Genomic DNA, 18,341 nt, shown 5'->3' on the forward strand with positions numbered 1-18,341 from the left:
AAAGGCATCAAAATTGGCAAAGATGAAGTCAAGCTTTCGCTTTTTGCAGATGACATGATATTATACATGGAAAATCCGATAGACTCCACCAAAAGTCTGCTAGAACTGATACATGAATTCAGCAAAGTTGCAGGATACAAAATCAATGTGCAGAAATCAGTTGCATTCTTATACACTAACAATGAAGCAACAGAAAGACAAATGAAGAAACTGATCCCATTCACAATTGCACCAAGAAGCATAAAATACCTAGGAATAAATCTAACCAAAGATGTAAAAGATCTGTATGCTGAAAACTATAGAAAGCTTATGCAGGTAATTGAAGAAGATATAAAGAAATGGAAAGACATTCCCTGCTCATGGATTGGAAGAATAAATATTGTCAAAATGTCAATACTACCCAAAGCTATCTACACATTCAACGCAATCCCTATCAAAATTGCACCAGCATTCTTCTCGAAACTAGAACAAGCAATCCTAAAATTCATATGGAACCACAAAAGGCCCCGAATAGCCAAAGTAATTTTGAAGAAGAAGACCAAAGCAGGAGGCATCACAATCCCAGACTTTAGCCTCTACTACAAAGCTGTCATCATCAAGACAGCATGGTATTGGCATAAAAACAGACACATAGACCAATGGAATAGAATAGAAACCCCAGAACTAGACCCACAAACGTATGGCCAACTCATCTTTGACAAAGCAGGAAAGAACATCCAATGGAAAAAAGACAGTCTCTTTAACAAATGGTGCTGGGAGAACTGGACAGCAACATGCAGAAGGTTGAAACTAGACCACTTTCTCACACCATTCACAAAAATAAACTCAAAATGGATAAAGGACCTGAATGTGAGACAGGAAACCATCAAAACCTTAGAGGAGAAAGCAGGAAAAGACCTCTCTGACCTCAGCCGTAGCAATCTCTTACTCGGCACATCCCCAAAGGCAAGGGAATTAAAAGCAAAAGTGAATTACTGGGACCTTATGAAGATAAAAAGCTTCTGCACAGCAAAGGAAACAACCAACAAAACTAAAAGGCAACCAACGGAATGGGAAAAGATATTTGCAAATGACACATCGGACAAAGGGCTAGTATCCAAAATCTATAAAGAGCTCATCAAACTCCACACCCGAAAAACAAATAACCCAGTGAAGAAATGGGCAGAAAACATGAATAGACACTTCTCTAAAGAAGACATCCGGATGGCCAACAGGCACATGAAAAGATGTTCAACGTCGCTCCTTATCAGGGAAATACAAATCAAAACCACACTCAGATACCACCTCACGCCAGTCAGAGTGGCCAAAATGAAGAAATCAGGAGACTATAGATGCTGGAGAGGATGTGGAGAAACAGGAACCCTCTTGCACTGTTGGTGGGAATGCAAATTGGTGCAGCCGCTCTGGAAAGCAGTGTGGAGGTTCCTCAGAAAATTAAAAATAGACCTACCCTATGACCCAGCAATAGCACTGCTAGGAATTTATCCAAGGGATACAGGAGTACTGATGCATAGGGGCACCTGTACCCCAATGTTTATAGCGGCACTCTCAACAATAGCCAAATTATGGAAAGAGCCTAAATGTCCATCAACTGATGAATGGATAAAGAAATTGTGGTTTATATACACAATGGAATACTACGTGGCAATGAGGAAAAATGAAATATGGCCTTTTGTAGCAACATGGATGGAACTGGAGAGTGTGATGCTAAGTGAAATAAGCCATACAGAGAAAGACAGATACCATATGGTTTCACTCTTATGTGGATCCTGAGAAACTTAACAGAAACCCATGGGGGAGGGGAAGGAAAAAAAAAAAAAAAAAAAGAGGTTAGAGTGGGAGAGAGCCAAAGCATTAGAGACTGTTAAAAACTGAGAACAAACTGAGGGTTGATGGGGGGTGGGAGGGAGGGCAGGGTGGGAGGGAGGGCAGGGTGGGTGATGGGTATTGAGGAGGGCACCTTTTGGGATGAGCACTGGGTGTTGTATGGAAACCAATTTGACAGTAAATTTCATATATTAAAAAATAAAATAAAATAAAATAAAAAATAATTCCTTCAATTATAATAATATATACAATATAGTGGTATAAATATAATGTCATATAGTATATATAGTAATATCATGTAATGTATATATTATATATAATACTATAATTTCTTTAATTATAATACTATACATATTTATATTTTGAATTAGTTTCAATGAATTATTTGTTTCTAGGGTGTTTTCCTTTTGTCTGTTACCAAGATTTTTTTCACTAATATATTTAATCTATTTGTATTGGTTTTGTCTCCTCTTCTTTTTTTTTTTTTTTCATTTTGGTCATTGAACATGAAATATTTATTCAAACACACCAATAACTAGAAAATTGCAAATTCAAATGACAATGTGATGAAATATTCTTCCCTCCAAATGTCTTCTCTTCATTTTGTATGTTGTAGGTCACACTTAAATGGCTGTTTTCCTCTTCACTTAGAGACTCTAAGAAACTTTATATATATGCAGTGTGTATGTATGCATATGTAACTCTTACTACAGATATAATTTATGTTTACTGTTGAAAATCTGAACATGCAGATATGCAAAAAGGAGGCAGTAACCTTCAATAATCCCTTCATTTAAGAATTGCCACTATTCACATTCATTTTAGGTTGGGTTCCCTGAAAAACAGACTTGAAGACAGATAATTCAGTGCAGTTTATTGGGGAGTGCTCTGTAACCACCTGTGAGTGAGTGAAGGCAGCAGGACTGGGTGGGTGGGTGGGTGGGGTGGGGGGTGGGGGAGGAACTTAGTCTGCTATGCAAAAGCAGGAAAGTCCTTGGCCAATCCTCTGAGGAAGTCTGGAACTGGAATAGCCCTTCAGAGTTGTACCTCACTCAGACAAGGGGGTTGGGTCTTTGTTCGAACCCTCATTGTCCAGTGATAGGATGCAGGCTGCCCCTGGAGAGAGAGTGTAACCTTGACCTTCAGCCTGAGACAATTTATTGGCCCAGCTGTGAGCTGACATTGTCAGCAGTCAACAGTCGGGACAGCCTGGACAGTGAGTGCCTTGTGCCTTGGTGTGTCATGTATAGGGTTCGGGTGGAGGTGGCTCTGGTAGGAGATGACTCTTGTCAGTACACCACAGTATCCACTAAAATCCACCTCTGCACTGCTTGGGTCAACTTGCTTAATATAATAAATTTACTTCATCTGGGACCAGCTCCTCTAGGATTCTGATTGGTCTCTTTTTCTGAGGAAAAATAGGTTAGTGGGATGAACTTTTAGCCCCAGGAAGGCAGCTATCCTTGGGGTCACAAATGAGAATTTACAATCTCTCTCTTCTGTTTCTCATTCTAGATTTGCCTTGCCTTAAGGGCTTTCTCTGAGAAGCCCAGGACTCTGGCTCACACTGTGGTGGCTGTACTTACCCACTTTCTTCTGAAATTTGGCAAAGAAATACTAAAAGATGCTCCAGTGAATGAATCTGGGTACCAAACATATTTCTTCCTGCTCCCACGGTGTAAGAGCAACCCTATCTTTTGTTACTGGCAGGGTTAATTATTCCTGCCGGGATGGTAACTTCTTTCCTTGCCTATTGGCCTCTTGGGAAATAAAATTTCCTAACTCATAGAGGCCAGAGTTGGAGTGGGAAGTGGTGGCAATAGGGCAACTTTTACCTTTACTCTTTATTTCTCAGACCCATATATTCTGCTCATTGAAGACAGAGCGCCATAGGATGGTTCTTAGTAAGTAGACATTGTATCCCGGAGGCTGATGCCTCACTCTTGCAGTGTATACCCATTTTTATTCCTTAGGCGAATTTCCGAATTTAGATTTGCTGACCAAATGGCCACAGTAAAATCAGCTTACAAAGATGAGAGTAAGTGTTCCTTCCTACATCTATCTAGGCCATGGCAAAAATACCCTGGGCTGTTTACAAATGCTTTTCTCCTATTCCATTCCAGATTGTTTGCTCTGCCTGGCAATTAGCACCCCTAAGTTAGTGCTTCCAAGGAACCTTGCCCTAGTATGGAGGAATGGATTCTGTCATGGAATTGTCCTGGCAAACAGCTTGTAAAATGAAGGATATAATTGTAGGTGGCGAATACAGAGTGAAGTATCAGTAAATACCGCACTATTCCATGATAGTTAAAATCTCCACTTGGGAATAATACATTATATATTTCAAGAAGAAAGCAGTCTGTTCTAAAAGAGGTCAGTTTGGCCAACCTGAAAATGGGAATACAAACTTCGCAGAAGACTGTTCTGACTTAGCCTAATGAATGATTAACTGGCTGAAATATCATTAAGGTTATGACTGTGTTGTATATCAAGCTTGTTTAGGGCAAATAAAACAGCACTTAGAAGATTGTGCTGAAATAAGCAGATTGCAGCAAATGCTGTTTGGCCTTTGCAATAAAATGTTTTTCTTAGCCTTTTTTTTCCTCTTGTAAGAGATAGCAAAAAAATTGATGATGGCTTTCTGTTTAATTGGGATGTATGGGGGTAACATGGAGGAAAGAGGTTTTTGGATGGAGAAAGAGGAATAGGTACAATAAATAGGGATCATCCGTGAGGACTCAGCTGTCCTTTGATCCCCATCTCCTTGTTCGATGGTAGGAAAAGTGCATAATGATCCTCCCTCAGGACAACATAATTAGGATGTATGTGTGTGGGCCAACAAAGATGTCACAGGTGATGTCTACACTGTGACCTCCATTGATCTGTTGGAAACAGCCACACGGGAAGGCCTGAAGTGCCCTTTGCTCAGAGACAGGTGGTGAGCTCATTGGGCTCCTTCTGCTGTGATAGCACTGTAGTGAGGAGAGCAGGGACTTTGAAGCCAGACCCGAGTTCATATTCTGGCTGTGCCACCTGCAAGCTGTGTGACTTTGAGTAAGTAACCTAACTTCCTCTGCCTTGTTTTCTGGTCTGAAAAATGGGGATAAAATTATCTACTAAATGAGACTGTTGTAAGAATAAAATGAGTTAGTGTATGGAAAAGGTCTAGCACATAGTTACTGCTCAATAAATGTTCGCCTCCTTCCCTCTACCCTGCTAGAAGGCCTTGCTATGCTGCAGGGAATTGACCTCTGGTGATTCTATAGAAAAGTCCTCTTTAGGCATGAAATCACCTGCCAATTGTGCCCAGGACACAGGCTTCGTGGCTCTTGGGGGCCAACTAAGGTGCAGGGCTCTGCAGAAAGATGTTTCACTGTACCTATGACAGGACGGATGCCAGGGTCTCTTCCCTGGCCATGGTAGAGTTCTTTCCCTGAAGAGTTGGAATAACCCCATTCTCATGTGGAGTATACCCCAGGTTTTGAAGAGGCTCCAAACTAGAGGGACAAGGAAAGCCTAAGGCTGAGCAGAGAACCAACCTTACCCTAGATCTGGGCTTCTGATGAAAGCACTGCTAGCCTCACCTTCTCTTCTAAATCTCCTTTGAAATGCTTACTCTCCATGGTAGACTTGGAGCAGACTGCTTTACCTGAGGGATGCTTTTTGCAAGTCTTCCCCAGGGCCTCTTTCAAAGCTTGATTGATCCCTAGCTTCTGCTAATAAACCTCTGGTGTGGCAACCTGCAGGGATCTTTGCCCTCCCAAATTGCTCCTGGATATTGATTCAACCCATCAGGACATAGATGGTAAATCAGAATGAGAGCCTTTGCCCTTACTCCCAGATCTAGAAACAATTTGATGAACTACGAGTAAGCAGTATTTATAACATATAAAATGTCAGCTCTCCCTTTGCCCCTCTCGGCCTGTGGCATGCCACATACGATTTGTCTTTGTTCCAACTGTGAGAGGACGTAATCTCGTCATTCTGGCCTGTTGCAATTAAGTGTTCTCAAAGCATATGATCAATGAGGAAGAGGAGGAGGACTGATAATAGACTAATCTTTCAAGGTCCTGCTTAAGCAATCATAGATAATATAGGAGAGGAAATTCTGGAAACCATCATTTTATGTATGTATGTATGCACCCCACAACATATTTAAAAAATTTTTAATTCCAGTGTAGTTAACATACAGAGTTACATTAGGTTCAGTATTAGTATAGTATGGTGATTCAGCAGTTCTGTATATTACTCAGTGCTCATCGAAATCGATGTATCTTAATCCCCTTCACCTATTTGACTCATCCCTCATACCACACTCCTTTCGTAACCATCTGCTTGTCTTCTACAGTTAAGAGTCTGTTTTTTTGGTTTGTCTCTTTTTCCCCTTTGTTCATTTGTTTTGTTTCTTAAATTCCACATATGAGTGAACTCATAAGGTATTTGTCTTTCTCTGACTGGCTTATTTTGCTTAGCATTATACTCTAGATCCATCCATGTTTTTGCAAATGGCAAGATTTCATTCTTTTTATGGTTGAATAAGATTCCATTGTATATATATATATATACCGCATCAAAATAAAAAGCTTCTGCACAGCAAAGGGAAACAAAAAACTAAACTAAAAGACAACCTACTGAAATAGGAGAAAATATTTGCAAATGACATATCCAATAAAGGAGAAGTAATCAAAATATCTAAAAACCTTATAAAACTCAACACCAAAAAAAGCAAATAGTCCAATTAAAAAATGATCAAGAGACATGAACAAACATATCTCCAAAGAAGAGCTACAGATTGCCAACAGATACATGAGAAGATGCTCTCAACATCACTCATCATCAGGGAAATGCAAATTATCACCTTACACCTGTCAGAATGGCTAAAATAAAAAACTCAAGAAACAAGTGTTGGTGAGGATGTGGAGAAAAAGGAACCCTTGTTCACTGCTGGGAGCACAAACCAGTACAGCCACTGTGGAAGACAGTATGGAGGTTCCTCAAAAGGTTAAAAATAGAACTACCCTAGGATACTTACTACTGGGTATTTACCCAAAGAACACAAAAACACTAATTTGAAGGGATACATGCACCCTGATGTTTATTGCATCATTATTTACAATAGCCAAACTATGGAAGCAGCCCAACTGTCCATCAATAGATTAATAAATGAATGGAAGCCATCATTATTATCCTACTTCTGTCCCTATTGAAATTCAATCTTAAAGCCCCCAGGTTTTTACTTTTCTCTTTCATACACAGACAGAATATGTTGTACTTTTGTTGAGGCGAAAAATCCAAATAATTAGAACAAAGTTTTCAATGAGTTTGCTCTTCAAACTTCTAGGATTCTCTCTAATAAAAGTGTCAGTTTAATCACTGAATCATATTTTACATGGGTTTGTGTGGCTTTAATCTCGGGGTTGTAAGCAGTTAGAAGAAGAGAGCAATATTTTAGATCAGTGGTTCTCAAGCTTTAGAGTACATCAGAATAACCTGGAGGGCTAATACAAAACTCATCTTGCCCATCCTGACCCTCAGCACTTCAGGCATGGTGCCTGAGCATCTGCATTTTTAACAGGTGATGCTGATGCTGATGCTGCTGGCCCAGAACCCGGCTTTGAAAATTACTGATATACATAATAAACACCTGAGAATTTGGAACTGTTAGAGAGCAGAACTATTTTGTAATGAAAAGTATAGCAGATTTGTTGGGGGGGTGTCTTGGGTTCAAGTGGCAAAATGCAGACTACAAGTGGTGAAGCAACTGAATTTTCAAGACTCAGTTTCATCATAAAATCAGGAATGAAAATAATGCCTGTGTCACAGAATTGCGGGTAAGATGAGATAAGATCATGTGTGTGAAACAGCTTGGTAAATGGCAAAGTACAATCTAAGTTTAACTCGTTCTGGATGTGCTTTCAGTAGTCAGTTTTTTCTTCTTAAAATTTTAACTTCTGGGATAGAAATCTTTCATCGTTATCATCATCATGAAAATAGTAACAATAACCATGTCTCCCAGTCTCCCACTTGTGTACTTTTTGTGCTAGGCACTTAACACATTTTGTTTACATCTTTCAAAAGCCCCATAAAATCTATTTTATCATATAAATGTTTGCTTTCCTAAAAGGAATAGAGTCAGAATTTACATTATTTTTTGAAGATGGAGGAAGAGGCTACGATATAAGCAATGCATGCAGTCTCTAAAAGCTCAAAAGGGCAGAGAAATGGCCTTTAGAAGGAATGCAGCGGTGCTAACACATTTTAGACTTCGGATCTCCTGAACTGTAAGATAAGTTTTAAGTGCATACATTTCTGGTAATTTCTTACACCAGCAATAGGAGGCTAACACAATTAAAATTTTCAATGAAAAATTTAGAAGATTGGGTACAGAAGTGATGTTTACATTTTTCATTGTCCAGGCAGTGCATGTGAAAATCAGTTCACACTAGCAGTGTCTAGGTACCATCTCTTCTTATTCAGGTTCAGGAACAATTTTCTTGTCTATTTCATTGTCAAATGTGCTCCTCCTCCCTAATTTCATAATTTCCACTGAGAGAAAAAAAGAGCAACTCTGTTATACTCACAATGTTGTGGCTCTTTAGAACCTGTTGGTGTGAAAATAGTATCTTCTTGCTTTTGCAGTTCCCTAATACCATTTATTTATATTGGTTATATTATTAGTTCTGACGATGCCACATCCATTGTGCTGCCTATGAATACTGGCTGCCAGTGAGCTGATGGTCATCAGGTGATGATCATCATAAATGCAAGTCTTAGAATAGGCAGAAGAAAAATATGAACGATAGTTTCTCGTCATGTTAAATTTACCTTTCAGAATTTTATAACACAAAATAGAACAACATACCTTACAACTATGCTTTTCTTCAAGTCTTTAGGCCGTAATCACTGCATTCCTGGGATCTCATTCAATGTTGGCTCGCTCCTGCCTTCTATACAGCCACTAGCACGTAAGTAAGAAGAATGCTCTGACTTGTACATTATGTCCCTCAAACAGCAGATGGACAGACTCAGGAAAGCGCAGATTTACATTGATCAGAAGCAGGAAAGGCCATTGATTGAAGTGGCCCACTGATATTGCAGAATGACAGTCTAGAAAGACCTTACAGGAGATAGGCATAGCACTCTGAGAAAACAATGTGATGCTGGCTGGTGTGGAGATTTGCAGAGATAGTTAGGTAAACACGTATAGGTTGGAGAACATGTTTTGGTTAAATGGGTTTGCTAAGTTACATTCCCTGCCTGAAACCCCACCCCTTTAGCAAGCTAGATCTTGAAACAGGCCACATAACCAGACACTTTTACCTAGGATTTCCAACTTACGTTGGATTATATTGGGTTCGAAAGGTAAGGAAAAGAAACAAATTTCCAGCATTCACTGCTTTTTATGAGATTTATTTCATCCACTTAAGGGGTGTGGACTGATGTCTATGACCCTCCAGCCGGGTATTTGACACTGAGTTGAGTTAGAGGTGGAACAAGAGGCTAAAAGTGTCATTTTAGAGGTGTTCCTTCATTTGGAAAGACAAGAGTAAAAAATTGATTCCTCCCAACAGCCTCAATCAAAGAACTCTATTGTCTGAATTTCATGGGGATCTGATGCTACTCTTGTGGCTTCTGACTTCAGGCATTGTGAATTGCTTCAATTCACTTCTTTCAAAAGTTTAAGCTTTTCTTGGAGAACCATTACCCATTTACCCTGTTTCCTGCTTGCGTGGGCATTAAATACCCTTCATTATATATATCTGCAAATATTCCTTGGTCTGACAAAGTATCAGTTCACATGCTTACTCATTTGATTTTTAATTGGCTTTATTTTGGCCTCTGGCGATTTCTCTTTCTTAAGAGTTCAAACATACATTTGTTGAAGCACATTTGCTTTATTTTATACATTTATAAAGATCTATACATCATATCAATACTTTATAAATAGTTTTAATCTTCATCATTCATAACTATAAAACCAGTAAGTATTTAAATAAATAAATAAATGACGGGAAAACTTTCAAGTTCCCTAGTCAGCTACCTCTAGGTCTGCACACATACTGTTTCTTCTGCCTGGAATGTTCTTCTCCCTTTTCACTTGGCTAAACCAGATATTATACTCTGAAGGAAGCCAACTGTGAACCCTCAAGTTTGAATTAAGTACCTCTACTTCCCACCCTCAATGCACAGACCGGAGATCATTGTCCCTTGTGTGTAGCTTCCATTGGACTAGAAGCTCTGTGAGGCCAGGCCTTTTAGTTTACCCCTGCTTGGGTTGAGAATGAAATGTTTGTGAGTGAATGAAGGAACATCTTTGGTTGACTTTTGTTTGCTTATTTATTTTTAAGTACAAATCCTTTCTCCTCCATAAGACCGTTGGCCTCTAGCCTTTATGACTTTAGCTTTGTAGCAATATGGTACAATTCCCACTGGGAGTAATGCCACCAATGGTTATCAATTTATTAATGAAAGTCTGGTAGCTAACTTATTTTTCACAGCAGGAAACAAGTGTTTTTTTCCTAAGATATTGTTTTATTCAGCTTGTTTTTTCATGTTAAATTTTAGCTCTTGTCCAGCTGAGAATGTCTAAAAGCACTATATTGATTTTTGTTTCCCTTCAGTGGAATTACCTTCCTGTTTCTTTATAAAATATCAATTTTATGTCAGATGGAAAATTATGGAAATCTGTTCTTTCACTCAGTATTTGTTGAGTACCTTCAAAGTACAAGGAAGATGCAGAGATGCTTGGTAGGTTAGGAGGGCTGTGTGATTCAAGGTGTCTTAGGGCACAGGAGAATCAAATATGTTTGAAGGCCAAGGGGATGGAGCTAGAATAGAAAAAAGAGAAAGAGAGGTTTCAAGAAAGAGGAAATAATGTAGGACATAATCGTCCCTTCATCTCCCAAGAAATCTGTAACTTATTCTAACAGACTCAGTAGAGCACTCTTAGAAACTACTCCTATTGGCTTGTGTGAATGAGGGGAGAGAGAGGGGGAGAGAGAGAGCATGAGCACATGTGAGCAGAGCAAGCAGTTGTAGCTGAAGCAGTCATTAACCATGTTTTATGCCTTTCTTCCTTGGGTTATGCAGATCAGTGAGACCAGAGAATTCCTGAACTTCAGAGAGCTAATTGGTAAAAGGAGAAGCTTATTTCTTACAGTAATATGCTAGATAGACATACAGGAATATGTCAGATAAAGCCCCAAAACACTCCTGTTGGGTAAGGGGAAACAGTGATATGAAGTGAAATATGGCTTTAAAAGTAATCAATGTTGGGGATATTAAGGTTGAAAGCTATTGTGGCAGTCTACGTTTATTGCTTCCCCTCCTGCTGCCCCCCACTGTCTGGCCATGCAATCTTGTCCCTTACATGGTGATTTAGAAAGAAGAATCCTAAAAAGTGCCATTGAGATTGCTGTTAGGTGATTGAGAAAGTCAACTTAGTTCCTGTATATTTTACATACACACACACACATACACTTAAAATAAGGCAAGCTAGAAAGAAATCATGCATACAATTAATTCGTCAGATTTCTTTTGGTTTCAAATAATCATTTAGATTCCATTCATACCTTTTGTGCATATTTATTTTGAGGAAGTGGTTTGTGAACAGGAAACATAGTTTTTGTTTGTTTGCCAAGGCTGAACATAGCTTAAAATCAGAGATTATTCTCTGCAAGTTCAAAGAGTTTCTGTGAATTTAATGTCATGTGCCTTAAAAATAAAAAATCATATTGTGACACTTGCATATATCAAACCTAGGAATCCCGGTTTGCTGAGAAGGCAGCACAGTTAATAGCAAGAATGTGAGTTGAAGAGAATTGTCATACAGCTTTCGTTTTCTGCAAAATGGGATGACTGTCTCCATGGATGGAATATTGAGTATCAGTCAGAGCCTTCAGATGATCAGTTATTGTTTGGAGGACATCTTGATGAAATGATCACTGAACAAAGAGCAGTAACCAAGAATTAATTCTCTATTATTTCCATTTTGTTTTTCTTTAGCTAGTAAAAATATTTTAAAAAGCAGTTTGGGTGGCTCAGTCTGTTAAGTGTTCGACTTCAGCTCAGGTCGTGATCTCACGGTTCATGAGTGAGTTTAAGCCCCACGTTGGGCTCTGTGCTGACAGCTCAGAGCCTAGAGCCTGCTTCAGATTCTGTGTCATCTCTCTGCCCCTTCTTGGCTCATGCTGTTTCTTCTCTCTCTCTCTCTCTCACAAATAAACATTAAAATAAAAAAATTTAGGGGCTCCTGGGTGGCTCAGTCGGTTAAGTGTCTGACTTGATTTCAGCTAAGGTCATGATCTCACACCCAATTTCAAGCTCTGCACTGTCAGTGTAGAGCCTGCTTGGGATTCTCTCTCTGCCCCTCTCCCTGCTCATGCTCTCTCTCTCAAAAATAAACATTTTTAAAAATTAAAAAAAAAAACCAGTTTTTTTCATTGTACCCAGTAGGGGAGGAGTACTTTAAATAAAACGGAAACTCTCATGCCTCCTACTGGTCAGAAAATCTAAACTATTATTTTACATGAGCTTTCATTTTATTTTTGTCTTTAGTTTTGTGAATTAGGTATAGCCTAGATATTATGTCCCACATGAAGAGGACTTGTCTAGGGCTTGTCATATTAGCAAAACTAAATAATGAATCAGATATTCTGAATTTAATTATACCCTCACACCTCTACATTAGCAGTACTGAAACAGGGTGGTATCTGGGATTTTGTGAAGGTGGGACATTAGCTATTCTGATGAACTATAGGAAAATTAACAGTAAAAACCCAAGCAAAACCAAACCTGCTGGGTGAGGTAAATCTTCTCTCTAAAGCTTGTAGATAGCCCATTTGATCCACTAAGAATGGATTTTGGAACTTTTACAATTAAAATTCAAAGAAAGAACTAAATGGAATAAATACCTGCTTTGAAACCAGACAGGTCTAGGCTCGAATCCAGCTCACGCCATTTGTCAAGTATTTAACTCCTAAGTCTTAGCTCCTTATGCAACAATAAGCAGGTAATCATCACCCTCCAGAGAGCTGTTACCGACTTGAAGCACAGGAAGTATGGAAAATGTTGCCTTCAAATTGGTAGCAAAGGATGTTAATAAAAAGAAGAGTATTACTGAGAGGAGTCTTGACTAAGGAAAGGGTTTGATTAAACCACATTTTCTCAGCTAATATGACCAAAGGCTAGCTTGCCTACAGTCTCTCAAAGCACTGGACCCATCCTCCCTGCCTAAAATTCCCCTAATAATCACACAGTAGTCATACCTACTTATTCATTCTTTTTATTCTTACAAAGCATAGCAAAATGAGTAAACAACTGACAGGTGAAGAGTTTGCACAACAGAAGATCACTCTGACCATCTCTTGATTTTATAGGGATCACAGGTAGGGAAGTGTTCCTTTAAAGTGATTTTGTCATGGAAGAGTCATCTGACATGGTTCTCATGGTGGGGGGAGAGGAAAGACAAGAAATCAACACTCACAATTATTTAAAATCACTTTAAAGCTAAACATAATATACACAGTAACTCCTTTATCCTAGTACAAAAATAGTGCCAGAAACTATATATTTGTTCAAATATATTGAAAAAGGTATAAGAATACAAATAGATATTAACAGTGGCTAGTGATGATCCATAAGGTTTTCTTTTCTTAAACCGTAATAGAAATTTATATTTTCAACTATTTACACTGCTTTCAATGACATTTATTAAGACATGTTTACACAGGCTTTTGAGAAGCATATGGAAGGGCCAAGTGAGCTTTAATACTTTCTTCCTTGCTCCCTGTGGTGGAGCAGAAGGGGTCCAAAACTGTGCACAATTTAACAATCTAAGAGAACTCTGAGTAAGCTCTACCTGGCTAGCAAATGGGAAAAAAACCTATATAGTAGAATACATGACTCCTTACTTAAGGTGTTCTTTAAGCTATCAACAGGCTAAATGATCCATACTTGTTAGAAGGCAGGATGTTCACGGACAGATTCTTAGTAAGTTCCAGGTAAAGAAGATCCTTGAGGGGGAGGGTGCAGGGGCGGGGCGGGAGAAGGTCCTCAGAAAACTGTATAATACGTATTTTATAGATGAAAATGAAAGTGATATAACGTACCCTATATTTTCATGTTCAATTGGCAGGATCAGAAGCTGGTAAGTCTCTTATCCAGCACTTCCTGCAGACTGTGAGCTCCTTGAGGTCACTGCTCTGTCTCCTTGGCTGAACACAGTGCCTGACATGTCGCAGGGACTCGATAAAAGGTGGACTGTTGCATGTCTAATACTGAGACATTAAATTATACCACCTCATTTTAACTACAGTTGTTCACAGGAGAGGACAGCAATTACACCTTTTCCTCCTCTCTTCTTAAAATCACTCTTGTAAACAAAACAAAGCAAAACAAAACAAGAGCACTGCTTGTGATGACCTATAAAGTGTTAGGAGTAAAATCTGGTGGAAAACACAGGAAAACTGAAAGTCAAACTGGAGTAGGTCTAACATTTGTGCTCTATGCTAAAAATAAAGGCACTTCCACTGCTAGGCAAGAATACATCTGTGACCGGTTTCCTCCCAGAACCAAGTATTTTGAGTATATTTTCATACACTTTCTTATCTCAGTACTCTTATTGAAGGAAACTATTCTTTATGATTAAGAGATCAGTGGTGACAACACCACTGTCCAGAGTTTGTACCTTGAGGCAAGGTGCTCAAAATCTCACAGTCACTGGTGATGCACATGAGAAGCCAAATAAATGTATTGTCTTGTTTTCAATCTTCAAAACAGGAAATGACATGTGGAATGAGATACCATGCTCTGTAGCCCAATATCCCACTTCTGACACTGGTCTCCAAGACCCGCTAGGGCTTACACAGTAGCTGCCCTCTGTGACATTCTCCTTGAAGACAAAGGCTTCACCCAAACATAACTCCTTTAACAGCCCAATGTGTTCAGGCACACAGAGGTTAAGTGACTTACACAAGTTCACACAGGACTGCGACTGGCAAGGGCCAGTCTTGTGAAAAATAGAAGGCCAGACAATTTTATAGAGATTTTTTAACAACTTAGTATAATAGTGGGGACTTTTGGAGCTAAAAATTGAAATGAAATGGTATGTCATTCAGTTATAACTATCACAAAATTACTTTAATCCAGAAAAAGAATAACTTCTTGCTAGTTATGGGTAACAGAAACATAGAGCAGGATGAGGGAGGACTATATATATATATATATATATATATATATATATTCCCACTATGTGTATATATATATATTCCCACTATATATATATATATATAGAGAGAGAGAGAGAGAGAGAGAGAGAGAGAAAGAAGATACTGGGAAAAATACTCACGTAAGAACTAAAGCTTTGATTTTGCCCCTGTACTAGATATTAATCTATGTATGGAATGATTTTCCTAAAAATTAAAAATTATTTGCACCAACTAACTGGTCCTAAAGAAGTACTCTTCGTATAAGAACTAAAACTTCCAACAACAAAATAGGCATGGTACTACCCAACTTCTTTTAATTGCTAAACTAGTAAAGTAAAATAAACCACTGTCTAAAGGTAAACCAAACAATTTCTAATCTAAATATATCTTCTTGCTTGTTAAAATGACACACATACAAAACCTCCATACATCTCAGTGGCATAGATTAGATGGAGCTAAACAAACTACTAAAGTATATGATTACAGATTTTAGCATAACTGCTAAATCACAATGTGTATGATGTAAAGGTCATTAAAGACTGCTATTCTTTAAACAATTTTTCTACACTAAGGAATTATGTATGCATGCATAGGGGGATACCAGTATATAGATATGTTATTTTAGTAACAGCCTGTGTAATTTACACACCAGTGCCACCAAGAGGCAATCTTATAGATCTCACCTGTATGACATCAAATAAAAATCGAATAACATCCTGAAAATACAAGTATTACAACAATAATACATATGGAAACAAACAGCTGATAACATTCTATACTAGCCTTTACCACTACAAAGTAATGGCAGTACAATTTGTTTTGCCCTTTTTTTTTTACCTGAATGGTAAGAAGTAAGTCACATTATGTAAGATACACTCTCAGAATTTTCAAAACTTAATGAATAAGTTGAATTTTAGGCAGTTTAGAGAAAAAAAAGGTGTTTCAGAATGCTGAACCATGGCCCCAAGAGATTTGCTATCCAATTTAGTGATAGCTAAAAACTCAGAACCTGTTTTTTGGGAAGGGGGGTGGTTAACAATTCAGACAAATATTTCTCTTCCTACTCTGCCCCAGTCCAAACATTTCCACGTATTTGGAACAGATTTTCCTTTCTTGAACCAGTTCAATTCATTATCTACTTCTCCAGTACTGAATAGATGTGTATTTATGGCACACGTGTTCAATGGGAATCCATTCAAAAGGGCTCAAATCTAAGACAATGTTAACATTTTCTAAATGTACTAAAAGCTAAATGAAGTGAATACCAACAACTATAATCTCAGTGTCAACAATTAGCATACATAGCCAAACTTCTGTGATTCTGACTAGTCCTATAAACTGAAATTGGGCAGTTTCTCAACTGCAAACTGAATACTCTTAAGTTTATTCAGGCCTAAGCTTTCTTACCTTACAGTGCTCCCTCAATTTAATTTTGACCCCAATATCAAGGATGGCCCTTTGCTGTTTATATAATTAAAAATATTCTCTATACTTCCTCTGACAAAGAAAAATAATGGTTCATTTTACCTTTTATCTGCAGTCATATCTCACCTCAGGTCAGTGTTCCAGTTATCACTTTTTTTTTCTCAATTTTCTGTTGAGACTTAAACTGTTCACTTATAAACTATGGTTTGTAAGAAAAACAATAAGTTATTTAAAAAAGGAAGTTCAATATTCAAAACACTCACTGACTCATAAGAGTCTTCCAACAGAATGTTTCCCTTCACTGACAGATACGGCCATTCCATTTCTCGATCACATTCATCCGTCAGTAAAGTCAGTGACCGTGAAGTCAGTGAAATTAGTGTCTTCTCCTAAGGTTTCCCCTGCTTTCCATCAGATGGGTCAGATTTTATGGGGAGTCCCTGGATAAAATGTACGTGAAATGAAAGAGTTCTCCCCTTCCTGCTTCCTGCTCACTAACAAAAACAGCAAATCAATTAAACAATACCTTTTCTTTACAATACTGCCTTCTAGTACTTTCCATCTGTTTCAGAGTTTTAGCTTTTTTTGTTAATGCAATACATTGCTGACAAATAGTATCCTTTCACCTTAAAATCCACTCAGCCAACAACACTTTATCTTTTGAAAGTTTTAAATGTCACAGAATACATTCAATTTTCTCCTAGCCTATTTTTGAGAAAAAAAGATTCCAAACATTCTTTACAAGATTGATAATTCAGAAAACACAAAAACAATTATTTAAAATCCCCAAGCAAAAAACCCCAAAAAACAAAAAACAAAACCCCCAAAACAACGAATAACAAAACAATCTCAGTGCAAGAATTCAACTTGCACTTTGCAGTACACAAAGTATCACAAACAGCGCTCTTATCCATGTGCTAAGAGTGGGTATCATTGATAATCTCAGATCAGTGGCATAAAACAAATATACAGAAAATATGTAATAGTCCCCTAAAAACATTTCATGCTATGTTCTTAAAAGTTGTGCAAAAATAAAAATACAGCAGTGGCAAAGTATACACTAAATCTGTACAGTGTGTGGCAAAACTAGACATACTGCAGAATACACCATCTGTAAACTTCAACTCTGCTTGAATAGGCCACTCAGTTCCGCTTGGCCTGGCTGCTTTCCCCATTAATCAGCATTTTCTCCTGCTGTTCTGCAAGAGCCTGCCATTTTTGCCTGTTCTTCCTGCAGCCATCCAGCAAAGGGAAACAGTCCTCAGAAACGTGGGTCAAGGCCTAAAGAAGAAAAAGAAAACAAACTAGAAAGCAGCGAGGAAATAAGCCCTCTACCCAGGCCTATTTCAAAGAGTCACATCTCACACTCATTTCAGAAGCAGACCCACTGCTGGGGTTTTCACAAGTGTGTGGACACAGCCTGAGCCACTCGGGCACCCTGTTTTGTGTTTTCTATAAAATAGTTTTATACAATGTATTTAAATAGACTTGTATTCAAGATTATAATAAAGATTGATTTATAATTCCGCATGGTATTATTCTTTACCAACTATAATGCCATACATATTTAGATACAAGAATGTTCACTGCAGTTTTCTTTGAAATAGAGAAACTCTGAAAATAACATAAATACTCAACAACAGGGTTAGGTATATTATGTTACTATTTTGCAGGCTTTAAAAGTACATTATGATGAAGGGGCACCTGGGTGGCTCAGTCAGTTAAGTGTCCGACTTCAGCTCAGGTCGTGATCTTACGGTTCCTGAGTTCAAGCCCCGCATTGGGCTCTCTGTTGACAGCTCAGAGCCTGGAGCCTGCTTCAGATTCTGTGTCTCCCTCTCTCTCTGCCTCTCCCCCACTCACGCTCTGTCCCTCAAAAAT

At 38.4% G+C, this 18,341-nt stretch overlaps 2 protein-coding genes across 12 annotated transcripts in view; one reads left to right on the top strand and one right to left on the bottom strand.

Moving 5' to 3' along the window:
- LOC144616142 (uncharacterized) overlaps positions 1–18,341 on the top strand; it is a 131,389-nt gene that overhangs the window by 49,933 nt on the left and 63,115 nt on the right. For 4 of the 7 annotated variants that reach the window (XR_013555169.2, XM_078445790.2, XM_078445791.2 and 1 more), the window contains exons 3-4: positions 3,343–3,505; positions 8,714–8,792. Coding sequence is in view for 3 of the 7 variants with exons in the window: in XM_078445790.2 (XP_078301916.1) it covers positions 3,464–3,505; positions 8,714–8,792 (121 nt within the window). In the remaining 4 variants the exon portion in view is untranslated. Of the gene's footprint in view, positions 1–3,342; positions 3,506–3,538; positions 4,882–6,468; positions 7,659–8,713; positions 8,793–18,341 lie in introns of those variants that run through there. The other 3 variants (XR_013555171.2, XR_013555167.2, XR_013555170.2) reach the window with 3 other exon arrangements.
- PDE5A (phosphodiesterase 5A) overlaps positions 16,583–18,341 on the bottom strand; it is a 138,687-nt gene continuing 136,928 nt past the window's right edge. For all 5 annotated transcript variants that reach the window (XM_060654283.3, XM_060654284.3, XM_060654280.3 and 2 more), the window contains one exon: positions 16,583–17,741. In XM_060654283.3, coding sequence (XP_060510266.1) covers positions 17,604–17,741 — 138 coding nt within the window. In that variant the 3' untranslated portion in view covers positions 16,583–17,603. The remainder of the gene's footprint in view (positions 17,742–18,341) is intronic.

Source organism: Panthera onca, chromosome B1, assembly GCF_046562875.1.
Source record: "Panthera onca isolate mPanOnc1 chromosome B1, mPanOnc1 haplotype 2, whole genome shotgun sequence".
Classification (NCBI taxonomy): domain Eukaryota; kingdom Metazoa; phylum Chordata; class Mammalia; order Carnivora; family Felidae; genus Panthera; species Panthera onca.